Source organism: Mirounga angustirostris, unplaced genomic scaffold, assembly GCF_029215605.1.
Source record: "Mirounga angustirostris isolate CCGP_5_RB_7025 unplaced genomic scaffold, mMirAng1.0.hap1 SCAF_6, whole genome shotgun sequence".
In the NCBI taxonomy this organism is placed as follows: Eukaryota; Metazoa; Chordata; class Mammalia; order Carnivora; family Phocidae; genus Mirounga; species Mirounga angustirostris.
In genome coordinates, this window is record NW_026991714.1 from 11,810,261 (window position 1) to 11,828,242 (window position 17,982).

At 37.5% G+C, this 17,982-nt stretch overlaps 1 protein-coding gene across 14 annotated transcripts in view; it reads right to left on the minus strand.

The window, feature by feature from the left end:
• Positions 1 to 17,982, minus strand: part of MARK1 (microtubule affinity regulating kinase 1) — a 127,561-nt gene that overhangs the window by 73,435 nt on the left and 36,144 nt on the right. For all 14 annotated transcript variants that reach the window (XR_010412188.1, XR_010412189.1, XM_064593859.1 and 11 more), the window contains 2 exons: positions 5,162 to 5,365; positions 3,922 to 3,975 (listed from right to left, as the gene is read on the minus strand). Coding sequence is in view for 11 of the 14 variants with exons in the window: in XM_064593859.1 (XP_064449929.1) it covers positions 3,922 to 3,975; positions 5,162 to 5,365 (258 nt within the window). In the remaining 3 variants the exon portion in view is untranslated. The remainder of the gene's footprint in view (positions 1 to 3,921; positions 3,976 to 5,161; positions 5,366 to 17,982) is intronic.

The following is a 17,982-nucleotide window of genomic DNA, read 5'->3' on the forward strand; positions in this document are numbered from 1 at the left end:
TTCTAGATAGACATTAACATTATTGGTATCAGCTTTTAAAGGAAACTTGTTTGACCACCTTTTCCCTCAAAATCCATCATATTTCAGTTTCAAAGATATACTTCCCACCAATTCTTCACACTGTACGCTAAAGAGACATCTTTTAATAGCCATGATTTCATGATAACCTGTTTTCAATATTTCCTTCAAAGCCAAATCAAGATCAGAGGTGTGTTGCTAACCACTAATTTCATGGCAAATGAAATACTGAGTGACTGGGCATAGGTATAAGCTTATTTATTCGCATGGCAGCATCATTCCTTGCAGAATTACTGCCCCCCATATACACTCTCCAAAAAAAAGGCTCTCCAAAAAAAAAGCTTGGTCTTCTCTTCTTTCTGTATTCTCTTCCTGGGCTGTCTCAACTGTAGGCAGGGTCACAAATTTATGCCTTCAACTCAGACATCCTCTAATTTGAAGGGAAAAACTAATTCGAAGACAACTTTTGCAGTCTACAACCCAGCTCACAAAATGTTAACTCTTATCGTTTAGATTTTCACCAACCCACAAAAGAATTGGTCAAGATTTTTCCTTCAAATGGCCCACACATGTGAAAAGAACAATAAAGTGAAATATGCTTTAAAGCATGCATATGTGACAGTAACTAGTATTTCAACATATGTCCAACAGAGAGATTTGTTAAGGAACCCTGCCAAAGAGCTTCTTCTGCTCTCTCCTTGATAAAAATATGTGTCAATAATTGTATGATTGCTTTTACAAGTTTGGTTTCTTGATAATTTGCTAATAGAAATTTAATTCTGAATATTGCTTCCATGGTTCTGTCCTCCTCTCTACCTGTAGTGACCATGGTAAAAATTATTTTGCAGATGCTCTAGAAAACTTAACTAGCTTACCAGAAAGGTTGCTGGGCTTTACCTGAAAATTCACCGAAGATTAAATGGCTTAGGTCACCATCTGACAACATTTTACACAACAGATAACATACCAGACATTAGGCGTAAACGGATTATTCACTTAATAAGTCTAATTCTCAGATGTCAGTTAACTGAAAATTGATTGTACTTTCCCTGCTTGTACAAAACCAGTGTCCTAGCACACAGATTCACAGTCTATGTCGTTGCAATGCTGCAGCCCTCTTTATTATTTAAGGACATAATTCTGAGTTACAGCAGTCGTATCTCCATTCTCATTTCAGGCTTTACTACTCAGCAAATCACTTCAGAACCACTGAGCCGAAAGTTTTTGTGAGTTGAGACTATAATGCAACATAGTAAAACAACAGAAAATACAAATTAATAAACAATACACAGAAGCTAGATAAACTGCACCCACATGGCTATGAGCTCAGAAAGGCTAACACAGACTTTGTCATCCATGTGTAAACTGATGTGTCCAAGTTTGAAATCTTAGTGGAATTTCTGAAAAAATGAATTAATCTTACATTTCGAGTACATGAACTATCAACAAAATTGCTTCATTGTTTTGCTTTTCTTCCAACATTATTAGGCTGCTTAAAAGATCCCCAGGAATTGCTAGTTTAGTTCATAAACCCTACCCCAAAAAACACTAATTAAAATATCAGGTGAGACTCATGGTCCAAAGAGGAAGGGGTAAATACAGAAATGAACTCAAATAATTTTTAAGTGATGAAAACTCACTAAATTGGATCCCACTAATTCAAAATATATGATACAAAATAATATGAGCATATTACGTAAACAACATTGAAGCCAAAGATGCTTAACAATTCCAAAGACCAAACTGTTTTTGAGAGCTTTATATTTTAGAAGTTTTAAACAGTTGCAGTATCAAATTTAGGTTACTTTGTCTATCACTGATGTTGGCAAAGGAAAGTACTATTTCCTATAAATATGTTACACACAAAGAGAACATAAAGGATGGGAATCAGCTTAAATTCAGATCAAGTCCAGAAGAAGATTTAACCAAATGCTTTTGGAAATGAGATTAAAATGAATCCTTATTTCAAATATATGTGTTATCATTATCTGCCTTTTAATAAGCACACCAATGACATGGACAACGTGTTTTGCTATTTTTTACCTAAAGGACTTCACTGTCAATGCTAAGGAAAACAAACAGATTATACTTCTCATTCCATTATTACTTTTTTAGATATAAAAAGAGACTGGGAGATCCTACTGGCCAAATGTTGAGTGTTCTACAAGCCTTATCTGTTGTTTGTTTTCAAAACTCTTAACTGAGAGCAAATCTATGAGCATAAATGAAAATTTCAAAAATAATGACACACCCACAGTGTACAGAGCTACATTTAGTGAACATCTATCTTTCCTTGGATTTTATTTGCACAGATTAAAGAAAACAAAATTGCCATCATTCTTTATATACCTATTTGGAAAAGCAACACTTCATCAGCAAGATTAGCAGAATTTACAACAGAAATTACTTGTCATCAAGTTCATGTTTTAGTTATTCAGATAAATAAAGCAACATTCGGCTTCACGTTTGCGTGTTTCAACAAGTGCAACTGTGGTTCTACAGCTTTCTCTGGGCCCCTTTGGCAAAGACTGAGTGGGGGTCATATTACTGGGCATCTAACTTGCAAAACAGGCCTCAATCACTTAATGTCACTTAAAATCACTCGGTTTACTAGAGCAACTCGCAGATTAATCCAGGAAGAGTGGAGAAGCCAGACGGGTGATGGATGGGGTCACGGGGCCACGGGGCACACGTAAGCACTTTGTGCATTTTTAGAAGATTCCTGGCAGAGGGGTGGCAAAATCTGCCCCACTGTGGCTCCAGCCCAGGGAAAGAGCATCTTTGGGTAATTCATCTGCCCAGAGAGGATACTTTTTTATAACTCTTACCACTGCATCCTAATTAGCTAACAGACTGGTGCTAGAAGTTTCTCCCAGAAGACATCCATAAGGTATACCATTTCACAGAGGAAAAAAAAGAATGAAGCAAATATTTTGTTCTCCCTGATCAGAAATATCAGTGCTATAAAAGTTACATTGATTGCTAAATTTAAAAGAAATCTCAGTAAGTAGTACAAAGATCTCTGAGTAGAAGTAGATAAAATAAACTGAGTTATCTGGCACTGAGCTAAGTGGGAGAGCCTTGATATCACAGACCCAAATTTTTAATTTAATGTTAAAATGACCGCAAGTATAGTTAAACACACCATACTAAAAAGTTCTTACATTAAGATTCGACCTCTTTTAGGAACTCAAAAGTTATCTGTCACATTTCCATATGTGACCATGATCCTACTACATTTTAATAAAAATCACAATGTATACTAATTTGCCATATACAAACTTAACACATATGGCATAAGGGTTAAAATATTTGCTTCATTCTTAATGTACTAAAATGTGTATCTGAGAAATTTTTCCCAGATAAGTAATGAGCAACCTGAAAGAGCTTTTCCTAGGTTTAAGCAGGGCAATCTCCACCCTCACTCCTTTCTTTTCCTCCCCTTGCTGTTTTTTATTTGCACCCTTTTTTTAGAACTGTTCATATTTTTTATTCTAAGCTAGCTGAGGGACTAGTTCCTGTGGAAAAGGAAGAAAAGAAAGTGAAGCAATAAAAGGAAACCGTCTATGGGCAATTTAACTATAAACAGATTTTTAAACAAAACAGAATCATGAGTGTTTCAAAATATTTGTTACAAAGTTTTATTCTACTGAATTAAAAGACATAAATTCCTTTCCTATGGTGTATGAATTTGAGTTGTAGATACTTCTCAAACAACTACTTGATAAATATAATTGAAATATTATTAAATATAAATATTATGTTTTATACCATGTCTTTCCTTCAGATACTGCTGACATGTAGTATTTTACCTAATAGGAAATTTAGGATAATTGACTTTACAGAATATCATATATTAATAAACTCATATTCTAATTAATTACTATTAAAATAATTAAATACCTTTTGTAGACTGGTCGGATTTAGCTGAGTTTTGTCTATTATTTTCACAGCAACCTGAAAAAGAGAATCATTAAACTATATATTTGAGAATATGTATTTTGATGGATTAAAAACTTATAAAGAAAAAATCTTTTGTTTCATTCCTAACTAGATGTAATTTAGCTATATTTGGTGTTCAGATCACTAGATGGTAAAGTTGTGACAATCTGGCAGCCTTATGATGTATTCCATTGACCTATGTCTTTAGCATATCGGATTCTGAGTCAATAAAATGACACCTTTCGTATTTCTTCCAAGTCTCCCCTTTAAAGTAATAATCATTTGTATCTTAATCTTTTACTTATGATCTTAGTAAGTTATAATTTTCAGAAGGGAGGGGATTATAAGCTTTCAGTAGGTTAGGTATCATGTGAATAAAATGATTAGAGAAATCAAACACCCAAGTTCGCTTATAGCCCCAGACTAACCAAGTGGATTAAGTCTAAGTCTCTGCCTAATAGAGCCTGTGTCTGAACAGTTCCTGGAGCCAGAATGGGCAGAGGGCTAAAATGAACCATAAGTGACAATATTATGTACAGAGCAAAAGAAAAACTTATTAAAAACAAATTATGACTGAGTTCTTCATAATGTCCTAACTGAATCCAGGAAACATTAAGTAATACTAACTTTTTTAGTCTTTACTATACAAATTATTAAATATTAGTAATAAGATTAAATACATACATTTTTGCTATCCACATACACATAATTTAAAACACATGGGATTTTAGAAACCCAATTCTCTTATTACCTAAGAAAAACATCTGTTTTTAACCACAAGTGCAATGTGGTCTCTGAACAGATAAAAAGTAGTGGGTGACTTTATACACATTTATACCTAATTTACCTTAAGCAGTAAGTAATGAGAACTTACCCTGGCCCTGTTCCTAGGGTCGGGGAACAAAGGTAGTCAAAAATGTTTACAGAAACCATATAAAGAAGACAGAAGTCCGAGGAAAGCTCAACTGTAGTATGCCTGATTTATGAGATGCTACAGGCAGGGATGAGTCTTTTCTGAACCTTCAAAGGCCAACTTTTTGTGCCTTATTATAGCTCTGTCTACGGATGTTCCATTCACACATATCTCAGTATTTACCATATTTCAAATGTCATTTATTCCCAGCATCAGCTCATAGGAAAGCTTTGTAACAAGACCCTGGAGAGGTCCAAGTAAATATTAAAAAGCGTCATGAAAACTTACCTCTCTACCAGTTAAAACATGTCTTGCCAATTTCACTTTGGCAAAATTTCCCTTCCCTATTGTTTTTTGTAAACGATAATTTCCAATGTGAGGCTGTTCGTCTGTTGCTGACGTAATGGAGTTTCTACACCGAGGAATGTTCTGTCTGCTACTTGATTTGGTAGGCGGGATATGCGGTTCAATGTATCCATCTACAGATGTATGCTAAGAAAAAGGTTACAAGATTTCATTGTTAATGAGATTATATCTTAAAAAGGACCGTTAAAAAGATTACAAATAATTTTCATTAATAATTCAACTTCAATGAAAATACATTGCACTATATGATTTTAAAGTGAAAGAATTCTATTTATAATTTCTACTTTAGCTTGCTTTGTCAGAGGGAATATAACTATTTAAAATGAAATGTTCTGCATAACTTTAGGCATTTTTTTTTTTAGAGAGTGCGCCTGCGCACAAGTAGGGGGGAGGGGTGGAAGAGAGGGGGAGAAGGAGAGGGAGAGAGAATCCCAAGCAGGCTCCAGGCCCAGTGCAGAGCCCGATGTGGGGCTCGATCTCACAACCCTGAGATCATGACCTGGGCCAAAATCAAGAGTTGGATGCTTAACTAACTGAGCCACCCAGGCACTACTACATATATGCTTTTGATTAAAAAAATATATAAAGAGATAGATAGAAGCCATACAGACCATTACCCCTCTAAGGGTATTATCCCTTCAGGTTGAGATGACAACACAGTCCAGGACTGAGACATTAGAAGGCAGAATATCTTTAATGCCAAGACAAACAAGTTCATGAGTACAGCTCTGTTTCTCCAATCTCTGTTTCACTCTTTCACTTGCTGGCATATAGTTCAGTCAATTGACCAACCAGCTGCATGCTTCAGGTATCCTGACTGCTCCCTGACTGATCCAAGCCCCTCCCTCAGCTTACCATGTTCAACCATGAGCCCTGTCTGGGTCGGTGACATAATGCCCACTGCATTCCTCCTCAGCGCTACTCTTGAGGCAGAGGTGTGGGTCTGTCTTACAGTCACACTAGCCCACAACCGTGACGAATCTTGTTCAAGGGCAGGCTCAGCACCTGAGTCCCAGGACCAGCTGCCTAACAAATTGTTTTCCCAGCTCTCAAAGCTCCTGCTGTCATTTAGTTTTGCCTGCATTCTGACATACATACGTTTCTAGCAGTTTTTGTGAGAACAGAGTCACACATAATAAATGTCACATCTGGGGCGCCTGGGTGGCTCAGTCGTTAAGCGTCTGCCTTCGGCTCAGGTCAGGATCCCAGGGTCCTGGGATCGAGCCCCACATCGGGCTCCCTGCTCAGCGGGAAGCCTGCTTCTCCCTCTCCCACTCCCCCTGCTTGTGTTCCCTCTCTCACTGTGTCTCTCTCTGTCAAATAAATAAATAAAATCTTTTAAAAAAAAAAAAATAAATAAATGTAACATCTTTCTCCAACTAACGTCTTTAAAATAGCTGAAGATGAGTAGCACAAATTAACAAAAGAAAGGAGTATTTTTTTTATTTGCAAAGTAACTGATTCAGCCTGTGTTGTCCTGCCTACACAACTACAAGCTTGTCTAGAAAAATTCTGATCAGAAAATTTCTTAAAGGCAATATTAAAGATGACTCCATTTACCAAGCTCATGCAAAGCATGACTCAAGGTCATTTTTCTCTTTGTTATTACTTTAGGACTTTTTTTTAACGGGAAAAAATCAAATTTAATTATGTATGTAAAAGGGTTCCATAAAACCTAAGGCCTCTACTTTCAGATTTTTTTTAAACTTGGTGCAAATTAAAGGGTGGTCTCTGGGTCTTACACACACCTGCAGCCTCCAGCCACATTGTGAACTAGTGCCCCTTTGGTGTATTTTCACAGCAAACTGCTTTCATGTAGCTCGTCATCCGCTCCACTGGACTATCACTACACACTTCTCTGTCTCTGCCACCCTACCATGAGCAATTTGAGGACAGGGATGTTTTCTTTTCATTTTTATATACTCACCACATTGCAGAGCGCCAGACACAGAGGAAAGGCTCAATAAATCAATACTTCTCAAAGTGTTGTCCCTGAACCAGCACCATCAGCATCATCTGGAAACTTGTTAGAAATGCAAATTCTCTGGCTCTGTTCCAGCCCTACTGAGTAAGAAGCTCTGGGGGTGGGCCCAGCAATCTGTGTTCTAACAAGTCCTCCGGGTGATTCTGATGCAGGCTGACGTCTGACAACTACTGCAATAAATAATGTAAGAAGGAGGTAACTACAAAGTTATTCACGGGCTCTTAGAGACTTTTCTATTATCTGAGCACAAACAAGAGTTGTTAATTATAATCAATTCCTAAGCATTAACAGGTTGCTGTACTTTTTCCCAGAAATAGTACTTCTCTACCTGAACTTGTTCTGCAGGGAATGTGGACCTGTCCAGGCTTCAAGATTTAATTTTAGCTCCTCCTCAACAAAGCTTCCCAGGTCTTCCACAACACAGAGCCGATTCCCTCTCTCTTCCGTTGCTATTTTTATATCCAGTACCAATTTCTACTACTGGAACTATCATACCATCTTCTAAGCATGTGTCATGGTCTGTTTTCACTGTTAGACCTGAAGCTCCAAAAGCCCCACAACTTAGTACAGTGTTAGGCACAAAGAAGGCACTCAGTACACAAAAGCTAAACTGAAGGGATTCAGGGCCCTTGTACTCCTGATGCCCCTCGAGAAGGACTTCTGGGGAATGATTCCCTGCTGCCCGGGTCTCTGATGTGTATAATACCTGCCTCCCAATACTGGTGGCAAGGCACATCCTGACGTTAAACTATGACAGACTGCGTTAGTGGCCTCAAACTTTCATGTCCTTTGCCCCGTAACTCTCCAATGTCCTTCCAATGAGAGTAGGGCTTATTCCCCGCTCTTTGGGGGTTCAGTCACATCATTTGCTTTGGCCAAAAGAATGAGCTGGAAGTGACAGTATAGCGGGTCCCAAGCTAGTCATCAAGAGACTTTGCTGTGTTTCAGCTTGCTCTCTTAAACTTCTGCCATCACCCTGAGAAGGACTTGCCCAGGCTGACACCACAAGGAAGATGAGAAATACGTAGAGCAGAGCCACCCCTACCTGAGCCCCGATTAAATCAACTGGTTCCCCAGATGACCCACTGACTCATGAGAAATAACATATCCTTGCTAGTTTAAGCCACTGGGTGTTGGGATGGTCTGTTACACAGCAATGTCAGCTGATACACACAGCTATCACTACTTTTAAAACCAGAGGTAAACATCAGGGAACAACGAACAATAAAGAGATTCTTATCAAACATGTCCAAATTCTAGTAGTTTGTAAACATAAAAAAGAGGGGTTGCTATATCATCAATTCCCTAAAGAGAAACTCTTGATCAAATAAACTACATGTGGGTAGAATCCTTGACTTTTTGTATCCCCAGCAAGTACGGTGAAAAAGACGGGTCAGCAAACTTTTTCTGTAAAAAGCTGGATAATAAATATTTTAGGCTTTGTAAAATTTAACTGTCTCTGTTGCATATGCTTCCCCCCCGACCCAGCTTCTTAAAAATTTAAGAACCTTTCTTAATTCAGGGCCATACAAAAAATTACCAAAAGGCTGGATTTGGCCCATTGGATAACACATGACCCCTAGTGTAACATATCAGGATTAAATTGTTTCTGGATGATTCCACCAACAGAACAGGAGATTCTAGGAAAAGCACAGGTATGGCTGTGTCTGACCAAGAGAGCAGAGGAGAGGATAGAGGGCTCATCTAAAAATATTATTCTTTTCTCATCCCACTACCTAAGTTGGAAAAGGTAGCATATTCTCCAAAATCCTTTTTAAAAATAAGATCTCAACTTTCAACATGAAGCATGATCATTTTATGAGCCATCCAACTTATTCAGAATGCATTTATATAAGTCTTATAAGTTAAAATAGAACATTTAGAAAATATTTTATATAATTCTGATTATAAAACACCCACCCAAAAATATTTCCCCCAAAACCCCATCTTAAAATTGCCACAGCACCACTCAGGAGCATACTCTTTCCCTGAAGAAACTCTCTGAAGAATAATATGGAATAACTGACCTCATTCCTTCCTGATCAACACCTAACTCTCAAATAGAAAACCTGGCACGAATATGAATTCAGCTCATGCTGGATTAAACAGTGAGTTTAAGAACTATCTCAGCCCTAAGGCTAGTAGATATAAGAAATTATGTTAGCTTAATTATAGAATATCTACAAGTTTTTGTCCCCATCTTTAGATGAAAACGCAAGATTAGATCTTGGCATTTCCTTCTTCAAGTTGTCCACTCACGTCCATAGACCTTGCATTCTGTCATTCTTACTGCAGCAGTAACAAGAGGACCCGAAGGCTTGCCTGGAGTGCAGCATAGTCAGAGTAATTAAGGGTCACAGTTTCATTAGCTCTTCAAGGCTGCATCCCATGGACCCACACTCCAGTTCTTGAATAATAATACAATTTCCGTTGCCTTCAATACCAACTGAAACAAAATGAATTTTTCTACTCACTAGCTATGCATTCTTGGGCAAGCTGTTTAAGTTTTATGTGCCCGTTCCCTTATCAAACTGCTAGAAATCATGTCTTTGGGGCAGGGAGGGGGAACCTTAAAAGAATCCAGGGAAAAACAACACAATACATACAAAGGAATGACAATTCAAATGTCAGCTCACTTTTCCTTAGAAACAACGGAGGTCAGGTGACAATGCAAGATTTTTCCAGTGCTGTAAAAAAACTCAAACTGAAACCCGAAATTCTTTATCCAGTGAAAATATTCTTCAAAAAAGAAAACAAAGACATTTTTAGACGAACAAGAGCTGAAAGAATTTGCTGCCAGAAGACATACACTATATAAAATGCTAAAAAAAAGTTTTTCTGCCTAAAGGGAAATGACCATAGATGGTAACCTGAATCTACACAAAAGAATAAAGAGCTCTGGAAATAGGAAATATGTGAGTAAGTATAAAAGAGTACGTATTTTTTCATCTCTTACTTTCTTTAAAAGACATATGACTGTTTAAAGCAAAAAATTATGACACCGTATACTATGGGGTTTATAATGTAAGCAGATATGAGTATATGTGAAAATACAAGCACAAAGGTCAGGGTGATTAAAATACTCTTATGGGGCGCCTGGGTGGCTCAGTTGGTTAAGCGACTGTCTTCGGCTCAGGTCATGATCCTGGAGTCCCGGGATCTAGTCCCACATCGGGCTCCCTGCTCAGCGGGGGGTCTGCTGCTCCCTCTGACCCTCTTCCCTCTCGTGTTCTCTGTCTCTCATTCTCTCTCTCAAATAAATAAATAAAATCTTTAAAAAAATAAATAAAATAAATAAAATAAAATACTCATAAAATTCTTACATTTTATCTGAACGGGTACGATATTAACACTATGGAGACTGTAATATTGTATGAATGCATTCTGTAATCTCCAGAGCAAGCACTGAAAAAATGCACTAAAAAATGCAGAGAGATAGGTAAGGAGTCAACAGAGGAATTTAAATGGAATACTAAAAAATACTGATTAACTCAAAAGTAGGCAATGAAGGAAGACGAGAGGAACAACACAGTAACAACAACAAACAGATGGGACAAAAACAAAAGAGCAAATTATAGACTTACCAAGCAGATCAATAATTATATTTAACATAAACCAATTATTTCAATTCAAAGAAATTATCAAATGAATTTTTGAAAAAGGTCCAAATGTATGCTGTCTCCAAGTGATGCACTGTAAGTATGAATACACAGACTGAACATAAAATTATGGAGAAAAAATATACTATATATGCAAACACTCAGCAAAAGAGAGGTAGGGACACTATAGTAATATTCAACAAATTAGAATTCAACACAAGGAGTACTGGACTAATGAAGTAAAAGAGACACCACATAATGATAAAAGGGCAGACGTAACAATCCTGAATATAATTATGCATATGCTTCGTAACTGAAGTTTCAATAAGCAAAAATGACAGAACAAAGAAAAAAGTACATAAATCCATGACTACAACTAGAGATTTTGACACCACTTTTCCAAAAGAACCACACACACACACACGCACACACACACACACACACACACCCACTAAGGGGAAAAGAAGAACTCTTCTCAACATCCTTGCTCTATGTATCAAATTACCTTACAGAAAAACTGTACACAGATATTATTTTAGTTCTCTTTAGAATGACAACTATGGGTTTTTATCAAAGGACAATTTAAAGAACAGCCACATCTTGTACAGAAGCATGACTGAAGATATCACTAATAATGATCAATGCTTATTTTGTGAGGAGCCTGATAATAAATCTGAGTTTAGTTGCAGAAAAATTCTCTCAACTGGTATGCTTCCTTTATTATATTATGTTATTGTACAATAACGCCTCCCTCCTTCCCCAATGTCAGTGTTTCAAGGTGAATTTTCATTTTTTAAGTGGCAGAATAGTGAATGGTTTCAGCGAAAATCATTGCTTTATGAATGACAAAAACTTTTATATAGCAGAAAAAGAATGCTTATTGAAAATGGAAGGCCTGTGGTTTCTCTTCCTGTGTTCCTACAGCACCCAGGACATTTCTTTATACAACACTTAATACATTACAGTGTGACTGCCTTTTTTTTTTTAAACTACCTCCTACTAAACTGTGAGAGTCTAAGTGGTAAAGCACTGTATCTTTTACGTTTCTTCATCATTCAAATAGTGGTTGCTGCATGAATGGACCCACTAAGTAGTGCCTTTTATTATAAGTACCCCACCTAAATTACAAATAGAAAAAATCTATTTTATCTTATATATTAAAGCTTATTTCAATGAGATGTTAATAGATTTGCTAAGACAGTCATTATTAAAATAAAAGGCCTCCAAAACTTTCGGACAGCTACCCTGCTATGCACCGCATGAATGCAAAAGGCAGAGCTGCACAACAGGGTGACCCTGCCTGCCCTTAAGGAGCAACCACGTTTCAAACTTCAATATTATAAGTGATCTTTCAGCTGATTCAGAAATGGGTATGATTTTATTTTTTAAGATTTTTAAGATTTATTTGAAAGAGAGCATGAGCATACCAGCGTGGGGGGAGGGGAGGGGCAGAGAGAGAGAGAGAGAGAGAGAGAGAGAGACAAGCAGACCCCCTGCTGAGATCACAATCTGAGCTGAAACCAAGAGTTGGAGGTTTAACTGACTGAAGACACCCAGGCGCCCCCAGAAATGGGTATGATTTTAAAACCTTAAAAGGATGATACCAATGAAAAAAAGTAGCCAATACAGTTTATTAACAGAAGTCTAAGGAACTGAAAGACGATCTTTGCCAATATGACACAACGACATATTAAAGAATTATCATTATAGTCAATTAGGAATATGACCAGAAGGAAAAGTGGTTTTTTTTTATGTTATGTTAATCACCATACATTACATCATTAGTTTTTGATGCAGTGTTCCATGATTCATTGTTTGCGTATAACACCCAGTACTCCATGCAATACGTGCCCTCTTTAATATCCATCATCAGGCTAACTCATCCTCCCACCCCCCTCCCCTCTAGAACCCTCAGTTTGTTTCTCAGAGTCCATAGTCTCTCATGGTTCGTCTCCCCCTCCGATTTCCCCCCAGAAGGAAAAGTTTATACGAGAAAAACATTATAATGTATCACCAAATTTGAAAACCATGGAGTAGCACTGAGTGACAAACCCGAAAAAACAGAAACAGCATAAGAATATCCCATCAAACATTTGCACTCAACATGATAGTAGTGCTAGATAGACCAGGAATGCTTTTTAAAAGAAGAAAAATATACAAAGGAAAGATTTATTTGTGTCATCTTTCCACCGAGGACAAGAATATAAATCTAGAAAATGCAACAAATCAATAAAGTATCTTTTGGAAGTACTGCTTGAGTTTAACAAAATTACGAGAGGAAACATCCTTAATAATGAGTGATGTTCTGCAGGAATCACTTGGTGTGTCGGAACCCACCCTTTCACATTCTGCCTAGATATTACCTCCCCGGAAAAGCCGTCCATCACATCAGAGTTTCCACTCTCCCTTCAACTAAGCTGGGTTCAATGCCCATTTCTGGTCTTTCTAGTTATTTCTAGCAGTGCACTGCCCCAAATTTTAAAATTAATTTTTATTAAAATGATATAGGCTTGTGGTCAAATCTGTAAAGGAACTCTAACAGGTTGCTAACAAAACATCAGTCCCCTGTGCCACGCTTCCAGACTCCAAGTCTGACTACCAGAGTCTTCTCCTTTAGCTTTTCCTTCCAATTTTTGCTCAGATGTTTCTAAACAAACTGCTTGCTTTGCTAATTCTTGGTTCATCAGTCCTAGACATTCTCTCAACTTCCTATTAACGGTCAATTAGGATTAAGATCTTTTAGCTTCCCTTCCCCTCCTGTCATCCTCTTAATGCAATATAATCAAATTTTCAGTTAAAAAGTATTGTGTTTACATGACTATGACTTGTAAAGATGAACTCACTGGGAGCCAAGTATTATATTATGCTGCTTTCTATTAAATTTCTTTTTTGTCAGCTTCGCGGTGATACAAATAACACACAATTAAATTTACCAAATCTAAGTATATGAGTTGTGACAAACATATAAAGTCATGAAACACAACAATTAACATGTAAAACTTGGGCTCATGCGAGAAGCTCCTGTGTCCTGCCTGCGCCATCCATGTCCTCCTCTTAGTGATCTGCTTTTTGACACTATACTTTTGTCGTTTCTAGACTATTAATGAAATAGATCACGCCGTACAGTTTAACCTTTCAAGTTCACTGTAATTACTGACATATTTGGAGTGTTTTCAAATTTTGTTTTGTGTTTTAAGTGTTTTATTTTTCCTATATTCATCAGATTTTCTTTGTTCCTTTAATTTCTCCTGTGTTTATTCTACTGGTGGTTATTTAAAAAATGTTAAGGATAAAAGTCAAGGTGCAGTAGGCTGGGGGGGGGCAGTGGGAAATGAAATGGAGGTAGTGACGGCAGATGAAGCCCGACAAGTCTGACCTTGAAGACGCGGCAACAGTGCGACAGTTGGGGAGAGGGGTGCACTTGAGGGAGGTGTGCTTCTTTTAAGACAGGAGAGACTGGAGATGGTTTAAATCCCAAGGGAAGGATCCAACAGAGAGAGAGAGAAGCTGGTAAGGCAAGAGAGGGGAAAGATAAAGCTCCCGGAAAGTGGAAAGACTCAGAGCACATGGAGAGACTGCCCTTGTGCAGGAAGAAAGACGCTTTTTCCCTATAAGAAGCAGAAAGAAAGAGAAATCAGGTTTGGATGTAGAAACACGCAAACACTGGGTAATAGGAAGCTGAGGGAGTTCTACTCTGCTGGCTTTTACTTTCTCTGTGTGATTAGAGGTAAAGTCATCTGCTAAGAGTGAAGAGAGGCCACACAGGTTTGCAGAAAGTAGCAAAGATTTGAAGTCATCTCTGTAGAAAGAGGAAAAAACAAGTTACCCAAAGCAGTCTACTGGGGCTGCTGGGCAGTATTGACAGTCTAGGCGAGAATGGTGCCCACGAATTTACTGTGGCTCTCACCTGTCCCATTGTGTCATTTTCTTCAGCAGTACTCAAATGCCCAAAGACAGGTTACCGAGGAAGCAGATATATGAGTTCATCCTGGTCTGGAGTTTCACAAACAAGTACCAACAGAGAGAAAGCAGCAACATGAGCTCAGTTATTGGTGAGTTACTGAAGTGATGGATCATAAAATCTAAGCTGGATAGTGAAGAAGGTGAAGACAAAAGAGAGGTGATGGATAGGGAGAAGTAGAAGCCAATATACTGGGAGGCTCGATGAGACCAGAAAATAATAAGGCAAGACTAGCTAAGAAGAAAGCCGCTCGATGGCCAGGTACTTGCAGCCAGAAGTATGGGGGACTGGATTAGTGCTACTGGAAGGACAGCTGCCAGGTGCAACTAGGATAGAATGTTTTATTAAAAATCACCAAGAATTGTTCTGCTTTTGTTCCGATTTATTTTATTATTTTTTAAAGATTTTATTTATTTATTTGTCAGAGAGAGAGAGAGCACAAGCAGGGAGAGTGGCAAGCAGAGCAGGCAGAGGGAGAAGCAGGCTCCCCGCTGAGCAAGGTGCCCGATGCGGGGCTCGATCCCAGGACCCTGGGATCATGACCTGAGCTGAAGGCAGAAAGACGCTTAACTGACTGAGCCACCCAGGCACCCCATTTTAATGCAATTTTTAAAAACATTTTAAAAATAGAAGAGGCACATGTGAAAATAAATCGGAACAGGGACACCTGGGTGGCTCATTCGGTTAAGCATCTGCCTTCAGCTCAGGTCATGAGCTCAGGGTCCTGGGATCAAGCCCTGCATCAGTCTCCCTACTCGGTGGGGAGTCTGCTTCTTCCTCTGCCCCTCCCCCTGCTTGTGCACACTCGCTCTCTCTCTCTCTCTCTCTGAAATAAGTAAAATCTAATGCAATTAAACTTCATAGTCACATTATTAGAATTAATCTTGAATTATCTATGATTTTCACTGGTTACATTATTCAACAGCAGTTTCTTATACCCCTGTATTTCTCTTTCTCAGATTTGCTTTTTTCTAGTTTGCAAATTTTTTTCAGGTAGGTGTGCATATGAATCACTTCAGCTAACTCTTCTTTAAGTTCACATATAAGACAGTTGGATATAGAACTGGTACAATGGAACATTTTCCCACTTATTTCTAGATTTATTCTAGAAGGTTGAATTTTTTAGAATCATGATTTACTGATAACCAGAAAATTGTTACATTTAAATTGTGACCCATGAATGACAAAACAATAAAAGAGAGAGGAAACTGTACAGAATTTCCAGGTGACAAATTTTTTTTCCAAAGTTTGTCTAAGGAATAGACCCAAATACAAAGGAGAATTAGTGATATGTCAAAGTCAATGTTAGTATCTCACATCAATAAGGAAAAGATGGCATTATAACAACGAGAAACAAGTTAAGTGATATATCACTCCAAAATAAATAAGTCATTAAAGGATTAAGGATATAAATGTAAAAACAAAAAACAAAAAGACAAAGAAGCCATAAAAGTAAGCACTAGAGAAAATAAATGATAAGCTAGCAACTATTTTTATAGTCTCAGTAGGGGAAATGCTTCCTAAGAATGACACACAACAGAAGCCATAAAATTTTTTTTTTGTTAAAGTTGACACTGTAAAATTAAAGAACAATGCACTGGAGTCTTTTAAAAACTCTCCTTAAATCAAGGTAGAGAGATAAATAATAGATTGAGAAAAAAATATTTGTAACCTGTGGCAGGCAAATGTTAATTTTTAAATACTAAAACCTTTGACAAATCAGCAAAAAAAAACTCATGAGAAAATGAAGATAAGCAAAGGATAGGTATAAATATTTCACATAAAAGGACATATGCATGACTTTTAAACATATGAAAGCAGTCAATCATAAGTTAAACATAAATTAAAAGTACAATGAAATACTATTTTTCATTTATCAGATTAGCAAAGATTAGAGTTTGACAGCATTGGTTAGTAAAATTGTAGTACAAACACACACACTCATATACCATAGATCAGAATGAAAACTAATACAAATTCTACATAAAAGGAACTTGGCAACATCTATTATTAAAGAAATTCCTATAATCATTGGACTAGAAAATTTACTTCCGGTAATTTATTCTACAGAGTCACAAATGAGCTTAAAAAATAAATGCATACAAAGATATTTATTGCAGCCACTTTCTGTAATAGCAAAAGATAAAACGAGCACAAAATGTCCATCAGTAGGGGACTGGTTATGTACGTATGGTATGCTCTTTGTAAATGTGCGTGGGCTTATGTGTACAAGCCATCACGGACTTCAAAAAGCATAAGCATAGAATATGCTCAGAAGATTACACAAGAGACACAGCATAAGTAGCTCCGTCTAGGGAGGGGAACTAAGGGACTGGGAAATGTGGAAACAGGAGTAGAGGGAACAATGTCTTTTCCTAATGTAACTTCTTAGTATTTGGAGTACTGTTCTATATTCACATATATTAACCATTCAGTATAATGAAAAAAGCAATTTAAAACTTTTTTTTTTTTTAAAGATTTTCTTTATTTATCAGAGAGAGAGAGAGAGAGAGTACAAGCAGGTGGAGTGGCAGGCAGAGGGAGAAGCAGGCTCCCCGCTGAGCAAGGAGCCGGATGTGGGACTTGACCCCAGGACCCTGGGATCATGACCTGTGCCAAAGGCAGACGCTTAACCGACTGAGCCACCCAGGCGTCCCAAAACATTTTATCTAAGAGAACAGGCGAAGGGAAGAGGGAAGCAGCATTTTGTGAATGTCCACTATGGGCTATACATTGTGTTAGGCTGGTTGAATAACTTACCAAAAATTCAATCTAATAATTAGTTGCATTATTGGGATTCAAACTCAGATGTTAATTACTATAAACACAGATGGAGATGTGTTTTTCAAAATTAAAATTTGAAGTACAGCTTTGCAGGTAAATAGAATGACAGCAAAACTTCTTCTGTAGAACCCACCACAATTAATAAAGCTGAAAAGAAACAAGTTATAGTATAATATTAATGTAGCCACACCCCATTCTCCGAACTCCAAACTAAATAAAATATGGTAACTGACCAGTTTCAGAGGGGTCTTATTAATAACCCCTAAGTAGGAGGGGTGATGACCAGATGCCAAGGCAGACCACAGGAGAAATGGCAAGAAGGCTACTATCTGGTGCCTGAAAACAGAATCACATGGTAAGATCACCTTAACATTCTCCAACTCAACTTCCTAACTAGTAAAAAGGATGGTAAATC